Source organism: Hyla sarda, chromosome 1 (assembly GCF_029499605.1).
Source record: "Hyla sarda isolate aHylSar1 chromosome 1, aHylSar1.hap1, whole genome shotgun sequence".
NCBI classification, from domain to species: Eukaryota; Metazoa; Chordata; class Amphibia; order Anura; family Hylidae; genus Hyla; species Hyla sarda.
Window position 1 is genome coordinate 299,416,488 of NC_079189.1, and position 12,378 is coordinate 299,428,865.

Consider the following 12,378-nt stretch of genomic DNA (forward strand, 5'->3'; position numbering starts at 1 on the left):
GAGTTGTGGTGGTCTGCCTCCTGCTGTTGCATAACTACAGCTCCCAGCATGCCCTTTTTGCATGCTGGGAGCTGTTGCTAAGCAACAGCAGGAGGCTGTAACTCACCTCCTGCTGCTGCTCCATCGCAGTGCTGTCCAGGCTGTCCCTCGCCGCCGCAGCTGCTCCTGGGGCCCCGATCCCAACAGGGGCGCCGGGGATCGGGGTCCCCAGCACCGGGGGTCGTCTTCCCCGCACCCGCTCACGTCCTCCGGAAGAGGGGCGGAGCGGGTGCGGGAGTGACACCCGCAGCAGGCGCCCTGATTGGTCGGCCGGTAATCCGGCCGACGAATCAGGGCGATCGTGACGGCCCCGAACAGCCAGTAATTCCGGGTCACCGGAGACCCGATTGACCCGGAATCGCCGCAGATCGCTGGACTGAATTGTCCAGCGATCTGCGGCGATCGCCGACATGGGGGGGCATAATGACCCCCCTGGGCGATATGCCGGGATGCCTGCTGAACGATTTCAGCAGGCATCCGGCTCCGGTCCCCAACCGGCTAGCGGTGGGGGCCGGAATTCCCACGGGCGTATGGATACGCCCTCGGTCCTTAAGGACTCGGGATTCAGGGCGTATCCATACGCCCTATGTCCTGAAGAGGTTAAAGGAGCATCACATGCCTGAAACAATCTTATTTTTCCACCTTTTTGAAAGGGTGCCAATAATTTTGTCCAGACCATTTTTAGAGTTTGGTGTGACATTGGCCGACATTTATCATTGTCTTTAGACAGTTTTTTGTGTGTCTAAAAAAAAGGTGCAAGCAGGGTTTATTTGCGCCTTTTCGGTTTACACATTTCTGCTGAGTTGCTATCCGCTGATTTTTGCAATACACATGATGTGGAAGGGTTTTATGAACAGCACCTTTTTGTGAAAAGGCACAAAAAAGGCGCAAAGCCACAAAAGTCTCTAAAACTACACCAGCCCAGACTTAGCTTTTTGGTGTATGTGAACAGAGAAATTTCAGAAAATGTGACCTGCACAAAATGTATCAAATGCTCTGTGACCATATAATAAATCTGGTGCTCCTACACATTACAGCACACAAAAAGTGTAGAAAATGCTTCTTACACCTACAATGATAAATGCTTCACTTACTTACACCTACAATGATAAATGCTTCACTTACACCTACAATGATAAATGCTTCACTTACACCTACAATGATAAATGCTTCACTTACACCTACAATGATAAATGCCGGCCATTACATCCAATTTGGTTTTTTCCTCCCTTTTTTGGTTTAGTTCCAATACACACAAAGAGAATAAACATGTGTATAGCAAAACATGTGTTACTGTAATCCTTTTCTGTGAGAAATACTTCATCTTCCTGAAAAAAATCAGGGGTGCAAACATTTACGCCCATGACTGTACATGAAGGGGCTGGAACGTGAGATGACTAGAGGATGGCATGACTAGAACATACATGGAGTGGCTAAAACACTTGACATGACTACAACATACATGTAGTGGCTGGAATGCATATGCAATGACAAGAATAATGTAGTTATACTTTCTTTGTGGGACAATCCAACTGCAAACAATTAGCTAAATAAGAGTCCTTCCTCACCCCGGCCACCGTCTGGTCCTGCAGCTGAGGCGCTACATAGGACTTCTGCCAGTCACACGACGTGTACCCGTTCACCGAACACTAGTGAAATAACAGTGGCCTAAGCACCAAAGCAAAGCCCACAAACTACATACAAGTCGCCAAGTCGCACGTTGAAAGAAGGAAATAGGTTAAGAAAACTACAAGTACCGGCGTGCATTGCTGCGCCCCCTCACGTGACCGGAAGCTCTAAGGTTGCAGGTTGTCCTTGTTGAAAAGAGTCATGGCTCCTGCTGTGGTGAGGCTGCTGAAGTGAGTAGTACAGCTATATGTCACCGGATTCCTATTTCGTTATGAATAACGTTATTCCACTGTCTTTTGATATTGCCGGACAGTATAGTGCGCACATGCGTCAGTGTTTCCCAACCCGTGGCTCTCTAGAACTACAAATCACATCATGCCCTGACAGCCGATGGGATTGTAGTTTTTTAAGAGCTGGAGAGACACAAATAAGGAAACACTGGCTTAAAGGGTTAACAATAATGAAATCCATCTTCTTGAAATAGTGTTTTGCAACCAGTGTGCCTCCGTGGCTCAAAACTGCAACTCCCAGCATGCCCACACATCATTTTGCTGTGCAGGCATGCTGGGAGTTGGTTTTGCAACAGCTGGAGGCACACTGGTTGCAAAACACTGACTTATGTGTATCATCTGTATTAATAAAGAACCCCGAGCTGACCATGTGACACCTTTTATTGCAGGTTTACCACTAAGGCACTGGTGGCCGGAGGGGCCGTTTATGTGGTCTATGACTATGGCTTGCTGGGCAGTGGCACTCAAGGTCAGGAAGTTCTAAAGAAAACGAAAGCAGCCGTGCCACCGGCGCTTCACGAGTGGGCCGATTATTTTGGTGTACAGGTAGAGGTGCTGGGAATTTGGGGATGATCAGAATCCTTAAAAAAAAAAATTTAAAAAATAAAAAAAAAACCTGGACAAAAAAATTGTGGTATGGAAGTGAATGTTTGTGAGGCTGGGTTCACACTACGTTTTTGCCATACTGTTTTCAATCCGTTTTTCTAAAGAAAACCGTATGGCAAAAAAACGGATGGAACAGTATGGAAAAAAGTAAACCGTATGCGTTTTTAAACAGTATACTGTTTTAAAAAGTGCATACAGTTCCGTCAGTTTTTATAGAAAAAAAAACCCATAAGTTTTTGAAAATGTCCATTTTTAATGGGAGGGGTCTTGGGTGGGGACAAAACCGGAGACAAAATCGTTTTTAGGCTGGGTTCACACTACGTTTTCTCCCATACGGGAGCGCATACGGCAGGGGGGAGCTAAAACCTCGCGCTCCCGTATGCCTTCGTATGCGCTCCCGTATGTCATTCATTTCAATGAGCCGGCCGGAGTGAAACGTGGTTGACCACAGTTTTAGGTCCGGTTGTAAAAGCGCATACGGCGCAAAAATGAGCCGACCGGACCGAACGTTTCACTCCGGCCGGCTCATTGAAATGAATGACATACGGGAGCGCATACGGTGACATACAGGAGCGCGAGGTTTAAGCTCCCCCCTGCCGTATGCGCTCCCGTATGGGAGAAAATGTAGTGTGAACCCAGCCTTACTTTGCACATGTGCATTTGAATCCTAAAGTCCCCACCCAAGACCCCTCCCATTAAAAATGGACAACATTTTCAAAAACGTATGGTTTTTTTTCTATAAAAACTGACGGAACTGTATGCACTTTTAAAAACAGTATACTGTTTAAAAACGCATACGGTTTACTTTTTTCCATACTGTTCTATCCGTTTTTTTGCCATACGGTTTTCTTTAGAAAAACGGATTGAAAACAGTATGGCAAAAACTTAGTGTGAACCCAGCCTTAGTCAGGATGGGGTCAGTGCTTGCCTCAGACATGGCCCTTTCTGAGCAATGGATGTCAGATTGGGTGAGCAGCAGAACAGAGGGATTTGTAAGCCAAGTACAGAAACTAGCACATAAAAATGATGTGTATAGCATCTGCATGACCTAGTAACATATAAACATTATTATTTTTTCTTTGATATGACAGGTACGCTTTAATATTTGGGTGCACTACCTTTTGAGGCAGTCACTGCAGTCAAACGGTATCTTGGCCCACTCCTCATAAAGAAGCTGCTCCAGATGTCTCGGGGTTGGAGACTTCACCAGACGTCAAGTTTAAGCTCCTTTCACAGACGTTCAATAGGATTCAGATCAGGGCTCATAAAAGGCCACTTCAGAATAGTCCAATGTTTTGCCCTTAGCCATTCTTGGGTGTTTCTCTCTGTGTGTTTTGGGTTCTTATACTGTTGGAGGACCTGTGACCATGACCAAGCTTCCTGACACTGGACAAAACATTTTTCTCCCGATTGTCTTTATAGAAGATTTCATTGTACTCTGTACAGATGTAAGACACCATGTGCCAGATGCGGGCGGCAAAGCAGCCTCAAAGCATAACCAAGCCTCTGCCATGCTTCACATTAGGTACAGTGTACTTTTCTTTGTATGTATTATTTATCTGTGAACATAGCGCTGATGTGATTTGCCAAAAAGCTCCAGTTTCATCTCATCTGTCCATTGGGACAAGCCACAAAGCTTCTGGGACAGTGTCTGGAGGATGCACCCTTCAAGCCTGAGTCAGCTGGGGCAGTTTCCTTATGAGGATTGGGCCAAGATATCTCACTGAGGGTTACAGAAATCACTTTATTATACTGACTGTCTCCTAAGGTTGTTCAACAAAATATTAAGTTTCGTTATTTTGATCGCAAAATAATATCTAGCAATGTCTCATTTGATCAGTTAACTATCACAAAAAATCTATTGGGAAAGTACTGGGAGGTAAAATACAAAAAAACTAAACAAAGGCAAAGGACCAATTCAGCGAATCCCCTGCCTTAGCAGTCATGTACAAGAACAGATACATGTGACTAAGTTAAAGCGTACCTGTCAGATCACCCAAAAAAAAAAATGTTGCTCAGTATCTCATCCTGATTATGTACATATCGTTTTTATGTGTCTATGACCTATATTTCTCTCACAATTAACTTTATTTCTGAACTACCTTAATGTTGTCAACCAGAAGCAGGGGGGTTGGCCCCTTTCTTCTCCTCAGGTGATAACCACTCCCCCTCCTCCCCTCCCTCACTCTCCTCAGTCACTGGTCTCAGTGAGCATCTGTAACCCTTTCCTTTCTGGTTTTATCCTATACACACACTGTGTGCTTACAGATTTTGCAAAACTACAGCTCCCAGCATGCTTACACATCATTCTGAGTATGAAAATACCCCATGTGTGGACGACAAGTGCTCTGCTGGCGAACTACAATGCACAGAAGAGAAGGAGCCACATTTGGCTTTTGGAAAGCAAATTTTGCTGAAATGGTTTTTGTGGGGCATGTCGCATTTAAGAAGCCCCTATGGTGCCAGAATAGCAAAAAAACAACAAACACATGGCATACTATTTTGGAAACTACACCCCTCAAGGAACGTAACAAGGGGTACAGTGAGCCTTAACACCTCATGACTTTTTGTTAAAATTTGGATGTGTAAATGAAGAAAAAAAAATTTCCACTCAAATGCTGGTTTTTCCCCAAATTTTACTTTTTTTTACAAGGATTAACTGGAGAAAATGACCCCAAAATTTGTAACCCCATTTCTTCTGAGTATGGAAATACCCCATGTGTGGACGTCAAGTGCTCTACTGGCGCCCTACAATGCTCAGAAGAGGAGGAGCACCATTGAGCTTTTGGAGAGAGAATTTGTTTGGAATTGAAGTCAGGGGCCATGTGCGTTTACAAAGCCCCACGTGGTGCCAGAACAGTGGACCCCCCCACATGTGACCCCATTTTGGAAACTACACCCCTCACAGAATTTAATAAGGGGTGCAGTGAGTATTTACACCCCACTGGCATTTGACAGATCTTTGGAACAGTGGGATGTGCAAATGAAAAATTTAATTTTTCATTTTCACAGACCACTGTTCCAAAAATCTGTCAGACACCTGTGGGGCGTAAATGCTCACTGTACCCCTTATTATACGAGGCGTGTAGTTTCCAAAATGGGGTCACATGTGGGAGGGGTCCATTGTTCTGGCACTATGGGGGCTTTGTAAACACATGTGGCCTTCAATTCCGGACACATTTTCTCTTCAAAAGCCCTATGGTGTTCCTTCTCTTCTGAGCATTGTAGTTCACCCGCAGAGCACTTTACATCCACATTTTGGGGGACTTCCCCCCCCCCCCCCATTTTCCCTTGTAAAAATGAAAAATTTAGGGTAACACCAGCATTTTAGTGAGAAAATCTTTATTTTTATTTTTTTTTCCATTTTCCATCCTACTTTAATGTAAATTCTTCAAACACCTGTGGGTGTTAAGGCTCACTATACCCCTTGTTACATTCTGTGAGGGGTGTAGTTTCCAAAATGGGGTCACTTGTCGGTATTTTTTTGTGTTTGTCAGAACTGCTGTAAAATCAGCCACCCCTGTGCAAATCACCAATTTAGGCCTCCAATTTAGTGCACTCTCACTCCTGAGCCTTGTTGTGCATCCGCAGAGCATTTTACGTACACATATGGGGTATTTCCGTACTCAGGAGAAATTGGGTTACAAATTTAGGGGGTCTTTTTTTTCCTTGTACCGCTTGTGAAAATGAACACTAGCATGTTAGTGTAAATTTTTTTACACTAACAGGCTGGTGTAACCCCCAACTTTTCCTTTTCATTAGGGGTAAAAGGAGAAAAAGTCCCCCCAAAATTTGTAGTGCAATTGCTGCAGAGTACAGAAATACCCCATATGTGGCTCTAAACTGTTTCCTTGAAATACGACAGGGCTCTGAAGTGAGAGCACCATGCACATTTGAGGACTAAATTAGGGATTGCATAGGGGTGGACATAGGGGTATTGTACGCCAGTGATTCCCAAACAGGTTGCCTCCAGCTGTTGCTAAACTCTCAGCATGTCTGGACAGTCAGTGGCTGTCCAGGATTGCTGGTAGTTGTTGTTTTGCAACAGCTGGAGGCTAGGTTTTGGAAACCCTGCCGTACGATATGTTTTTCATTTTTATTGGGGGGGGGGGGGGACGAACCGTGTGAGGGGGTGTATATGTAGTTATGCACGAGATTGAGTATCTGGCACTGACAGCACTAAAGGCGGTAAGCACTTAATACATGGTAGCAGCAGCACAGCTAGCTAGAGGGTTGATTGCAGCGGTGCGTAACTCCATAAATAGACAAAGCAAGAGTTCAATGGAGAAAGAAGTCATGGATCGCAGTCACCCAGATTTCAACGCTTTATTCCGTCACCAAAACAGGTAGGTACATAGATGGAGGGAGGGGGAACTGGAGCTCCGGAACAAGTGGTTTCATGCCTGTTCGGTGCTTCCTCAAGCCGGTGACTGGAACAGGCGTGAAACAACTTGTTCCGGAGCTCCTGTCCCCCCCCCCCCCCCCGCCTCCATCTATGTACTTACCTGTTGTTTTGTTGACGGAATAAAGCGTTGAAATCTGGGCGAGTGCGATCCATGACTTCTTTCTCCAGTGTATATGTATTTTTTTACCCTTTATTATGTGTTAGTGTAGTGATTTTAGAGTACATTCGCACCTGCGGGTGAGTTTCCCGCTAGGAGTTTGCGCTGTGGGGAAAATTTTGCCACAGCTCAAACTTCAAGCAGGAAACTTACTGTAAACCCACCCGTATGAATGTACCCTATACATTCACATGGTGGGGGGGCAACCCTCCAGCTGTTTCAAAACTGACAGACCGTGCATGCTGGGAGTTGTACTTTTGCAACAGCTGGAGGCACACTGGTTGGAAAATCTTCATTTAGGTTCTTTTACCTAACTCGGTATTTTCCAACCAGTGTGCCTCCAGCTGTTGCAAAACTAAAATTCCCAGCATGTACTGATCGCCAAAGGGCATGCTGTGAGATGTAGTTATGCAACAGCAGGAGGTACGCAACTACAACTCCCAGCATGCCGAAACAGCTGTTTGCTGTTTGGGCATGCTGGGATTTGCAGTTTTGCAACATCTGGAGGGCTACAGTTTAGAGACCACTGTATAGTGGTCTTAAACTGTAGCCCTCCAGATGTTGCTAGGCAACTCACCAGCTTCCGTAGGATCCAGGGAGCCGCATCGCCGTCCTCTTCTGCCGCCGATCACCGCCACCGATTGCCGCCGCTGATGGGTAAGTGGACTGGGTCCTTAACTGGTTAAAGTAAAGGGGGGGGGGTAGCATGGTCGAATTACCGGGTGGCATTGGAGCAGTGGTGGCAGTGACATCGGGCGGTGGCGTCAGGAGGAGGAGGAAGGCCGCAAAGTGCGTCGGTGGAGGAGGCTGCAGAGAAGATCGCTGGTAAGTGATCTTCACTGTGGCCTTCTAAAAGTTGCAAAACTACAACTCCCAGCATGCCCAGACAGCCAAAGGCTATCTGGGCATGCTGGGAGTTGTAGTTTTGCAACATCTGGAGGGCTACAGTTTGGAGACCCACTGTGATGCTGGGCGGTGTAGTTCTACAATATCTGGCCCTTCAGATGTTGCAGAACTACAACTCCCAGCATGTCTGGGCATGCTGGGAGTTGTAGTTTTGCAACATCTGGAGGGCTACAGTTTGGAGACCACTACTTAGCGGTCTTCAAACTGTTCTTCCCCAGTTGTTGCATAACTAAAACGCCTAGCATGCCTTTTGGCTGTCTGTGCATGCTGGGAGTTGAAGTTTTGCAACAGCTGTAGGCACACTGGTTGGGAAACACTGAGCTAGAGTCTGTTTCCTAACTCTGTGATTCCAATCCGTTTGCCTCCAGCTGTTGCAAATCTCCAACTCCCAGAATGCTCTGACAGACCCAGTTTTGCAACAGCTGGTGGCACACGGGTTGGAATCAAGCTACAACTCCCAGCATGTACGGTCTGTCAGTGCATTCTGGGAGTTATAGTTTTGCAACAGCTGAAGGTGTGGGGCGCCACCCCCCCCCCCCCCCCCCCCCCAATGTGAATGTACAGGGTACACGGGTGGGTTTCCTTCTACAAGTTTGAGCCATGGCAAATTTTCCATCGCAATTCAAACTCTCAGCGGAAAATTCACTGCGAACCCCCGCCCGTGTGAATGTACCCTAAAAATACTAAACTACACTACACTACACTAACAAAAAATAAAAAGTAAAACACTACATATACATAAACCCTTACACGTGTGAATTACAAGTTTTGGGGGCCTTTTTACCTCTTGTAAAAATGAAGAAAAAAAATGGGGCTACAATAACATGTTGGTGTAAAAAATTTAGATTTTTATTTTTCTCCTCCATTTTGCTGCTATTTCTGTGAAACACCTAAAGGGTTAATTAACTTTTTGAATGTCATTTTGAATACTTTGAGGGGTGCAGTTTTCATAATGGGGTCCATTATAGGGGATTTCCAACATAAAGACCCTCATATTCACTTCAAAACTTAACTGGTCCCTGAAAAATTCTGATTTTAATATTTGCGTGGAAAATTGCTGCTATACTTTGAAACCCTCTGATGTCTTCATCAGAAGATATGTGAATCAATATGTCATATTAAAGCATCCCAGAGTTATTAATGCATTAAGTGAGAGGTCAGATTTGAAAAAAATGCTCCCGTCCTTAGGGTCATAATGGGCTCCATCCCCAAGGGGTTAAGAATGTGTTTATATCTAGCATCTGGCTGGAGTTTTATTTATCAATTTAAAATAAGGTAAACATCACTCATATGTCCTGAATTTAATATTTTGATATGTTGTCCTTCACAGCTTCCATCTGCACCAAAGCTGGACTTTTCAGTTTGTGAGTCCTGGAACTGGGGTGAGTATTTAGCCATTTATGACTGCTCTTCCTGGTAGAAACAGTGCAAGTTCTAGTCAATACAAATTTTTGTCCGTTTTATAAAAAAAAAAAAAAAAAAAAATCTATTTTTGTTTCTTGGTATTTTTAGATTCCTTATATGTGTAAAAAAAAAAATAGTGAGATTAAATGGGCACTGTCAGATTCAAAAACCTGTTATGTTGTACATCTTGGCAAAACATTAATATTTCTAATATACTTCATAATAAGATTTTATTTCCGTTTTCATAGAAATCATGGCTTTGTCCAAGCTGAATAAAAGGCATGGACAAAGTCCAGTAAATGAGGGTGAGCTAGTACTCCTCCTCTCTGATAGAACAGGAGAGAGAGCACAGAGGAGTTCTATCAGACAGGAGAGAGAGAGCACAGAGGAGTGCTATCATGACTCTTCTGTGCTCTCTCCTGTCAGCACCCCTATGTGCTCTCTCCTGTCAGCACGCCTCTGTGCTCTCTCCTGTCAGCACGCCTCTGTGCTCTCTCCAGTCAGCACCCCTATGTGCTCTCTCCTGTCAGCACCCCTATGTGCTCTCTCCTGTCAGCACCCCTATGTGCTCTCTCCTGTCAGCACCCCTATGTGCTCTCTCCTGTCAGCACCCCTATGTGCTCTCTCCTGTCAGCACCCCTATGTGCTCTCTCCTGTCAGCACCCCTATGTGCTCTCTCCTGTCAGCACCCCTATGTGCTCTCTCCTGTCAGCACCCCTATGTGCTCTCTCCTGTCAGCACCCCTATGTGCTCTCTCCTGTCTGATAGCACCCCTATGTGCTCTCTCTTGTCTCAAACAAGAGAGAGCATAGAGGAGTCATATCAGACAGGAGAGCGCGCAGAGGAGTGCTATCGGACAGGAGAGAGAGCGCAGAGGAGTGTTATCGGACAGGAGAGAGCGCAGAGGAGTCCTATCAGACAGAGAGCACAGAGTGCTAGCCCACCCTCACTTACTGTACTTTAAATAAAATTCTCTTATGAAGTATATTAGAAAGGTTAATGTTTTGCCAAGATATACAACATCTGTCAGTACCTATTTAAAGGAAATCTGTCATCAGTGTCACCTGCAATAACCTGTCAGTACAGACAGGTAGTGCAGGTGACACTGTTGACAACAGTACTTACATTGTCCCATTCCTTGCTGTGGTTCTCCCGCAATCTTCTGCCACATCTTCCGTTCCAGGACTGACTTGGAGCATGGGCAGAGCTTAGTGACGTCACCACTGCTGTTTTCTAGTAGCTGGACCCAGCAAAGAACAGCAGCGATGACGTAGCTAAGCTCCGCCAATGCTGCAATTCTGCCCTGGAACGTAACATACTTCGGGAGAACCGCAGCACGGCACAGGTCCAGGTAAGTATCATTGTCACCTGCACTACCTGTCTGTACCTACAGGTTAGAGCAGGTGACACTGACAGTTTTTCTTTTAAACGGATTGAAATGTACAGCAATATGTTTCTATTTGATTTACATAGGCAGTACTGTTAAAAAAATAAAAAATGTAATCAGTTTTTGAATGGAGACATAATTGGACAAAAAGGTAAATCGACCAAAACAGTTACATATGTTGGATGCAATGTGTCAATAGAAGTCGATGGTGAACGAGAAGGCTGTAAAAATTGTGATGTGAATGCCCCTAACATTTTTATGTCTGTGTTGGCAGACCAATGTTACAGGGTTGCAAGGGTACGTTCACATGCACGGATTTTCAGCGGATTTTACGCTGCAGATCCGCTGGTGAAGGGCCGCTCTATGCTGGCTTTACATGTGCCTGCTCATAGCGGCAATACGCAGCTACCAGCAGGCACACTGCTATGTGCGAGTCGCAGTATACTCACATCGCGGGAGCTCTCTGCCTAGCTCAGGGCAGGGAGAGCGGCCGCGATTTACGAGTACGCCGCACACATCGCTGCAGTGTGTCTGCTCGTAGCGGCGTATTGCCACTATGAGCAGGCACATGTAAAGCCAGCATAGAGCGGGGCCTTCACCAGCGAATCCACAGCTAAATACACTGTGAAAATCCGTGCGTGTGAACGTACTCTTACAGTGATTTTCCTAACCTATAGGATGAACTGTGTTTTTGGCACTTAATTTATAACTCCTGCACAGAGCCCAAAGGCTGATCGGGTACCTGTTTTGGCTAAAAATGCATAAAATAACTACACCAAAACTGGATTTCTGTTGTCAATTTACAAGGTCTTCTTAAATGCAATTGTGCAGGATATTCGTTTGGGCAATATTCTGTTTTAGAAAGGGAGTTCGGAGTTCTGTTTTAGACTTTAACATCTGTATCAGAGGTTCGGTTCAGAGCGTTTGTTGGTAGTTCTGTCAAATTTAAAAGGAAGAATGGTGCTGAATGCATGGCTGTTCTTGCCATTTATAGCCAGATGGACCTCTTTTGCATTATTATAGTTCTGTCATTTTGATGGTAGGAATCATACTGTGAATTTAGCACACTATGGCAGGCATGATGCAGATGTGAACAGAGGCTTTGTTGATCCATCCTTTTTTGCTATTCAAAGTGGCAACAACATCTTAGCTGTCAATCACTTAAGCTCTTTGAGATATGACAGCTGAGCTGTGAATGGGCAAATCTGATTTTGCCCAGGCAGATTGATACATATGGGCCAGTGTCTTTACTTATGCTCTTCTTTCATCCCCAGGTGTACAGAAGACAGTGTCTACTCTCTCTGCAGCCCCTACTAAAGTTTGTGATTATACAGCAGAAGGCTGGAAGCATGTAAAGGATTTGGTGAAGTGAATACATTGTATATAAATAAACTTTTTATTTATCACTTTTTCCTTTAGTGCAATTCTTTTAAAGTTCTCATTTCTACCTATACAACAATTTTGTTGGGTCTAGTTTCTGTCTCAATATCTATGTTCTGCTCCATTTAATTTGCCTTCAACGCCCACTGGAATGGGGAAATTCAGATATTCATCC

The 12,378-nt window shown here is 44.9% G+C and overlaps 2 protein-coding genes across 7 annotated transcripts in view; one reads left to right on the top strand and one right to left on the bottom strand.

Moving 5' to 3' along the window:
- The window catches only part of HSD11B1L (hydroxysteroid 11-beta dehydrogenase 1 like), a 148,946-nt gene extending 147,013 nt beyond the window's left edge, over positions 1-1,933 (bottom strand). For 3 of the 6 annotated variants that reach the window (XM_056518076.1, XM_056518072.1, XM_056518073.1), the window contains exon 1: positions 1,608-1,780. The gene's annotated coding sequence lies outside the window, so the exon portion shown is untranslated. The other 3 variants (XM_056518074.1, XM_056518077.1, XM_056518075.1) reach the window with 3 other exon arrangements.
- Positions 1,811-12,232, top strand: MICOS13 (mitochondrial contact site and cristae organizing system subunit 13). The gene is made up of 4 exons (XM_056518078.1): positions 1,811-1,898; positions 2,348-2,504; positions 9,363-9,414; positions 12,098-12,232. The coding sequence occupies exons 1-4, from the start codon at positions 1,870-1,872 to the stop codon at positions 12,193-12,195; spliced, it is 336 nt and encodes a 111-aa protein (XP_056374053.1). The 5' UTR covers positions 1,811-1,869; the 3' UTR covers positions 12,196-12,232.
- Positions 12,233-12,378: the final 146 nt, after the last annotated feature.

What these genes read in the sequence shown, in the direction of transcription:
- MICOS13 (XM_056518078.1), top strand. Translation starts at nt 1,870, where the DNA reads ATGGCTCCTGCTGTGGTGAGGCTGCTGAA. An exon ending in CCGATTATTTTGGTGTACAG is followed by an intron (nt 2,505 to 9,362) that starts GTAGAGGTGCTG and finishes TGTCCTTCACAG; the next exon opens with CTTCCATCTGCACCAAAGCT. An exon ending in TTGTGAGTCCTGGAACTGGG is followed by an intron (nt 9,415 to 12,097) that starts GTGAGTATTTAG and finishes TTTCATCCCCAG; the next exon opens with GTGTACAGAAGACAGTGTCT.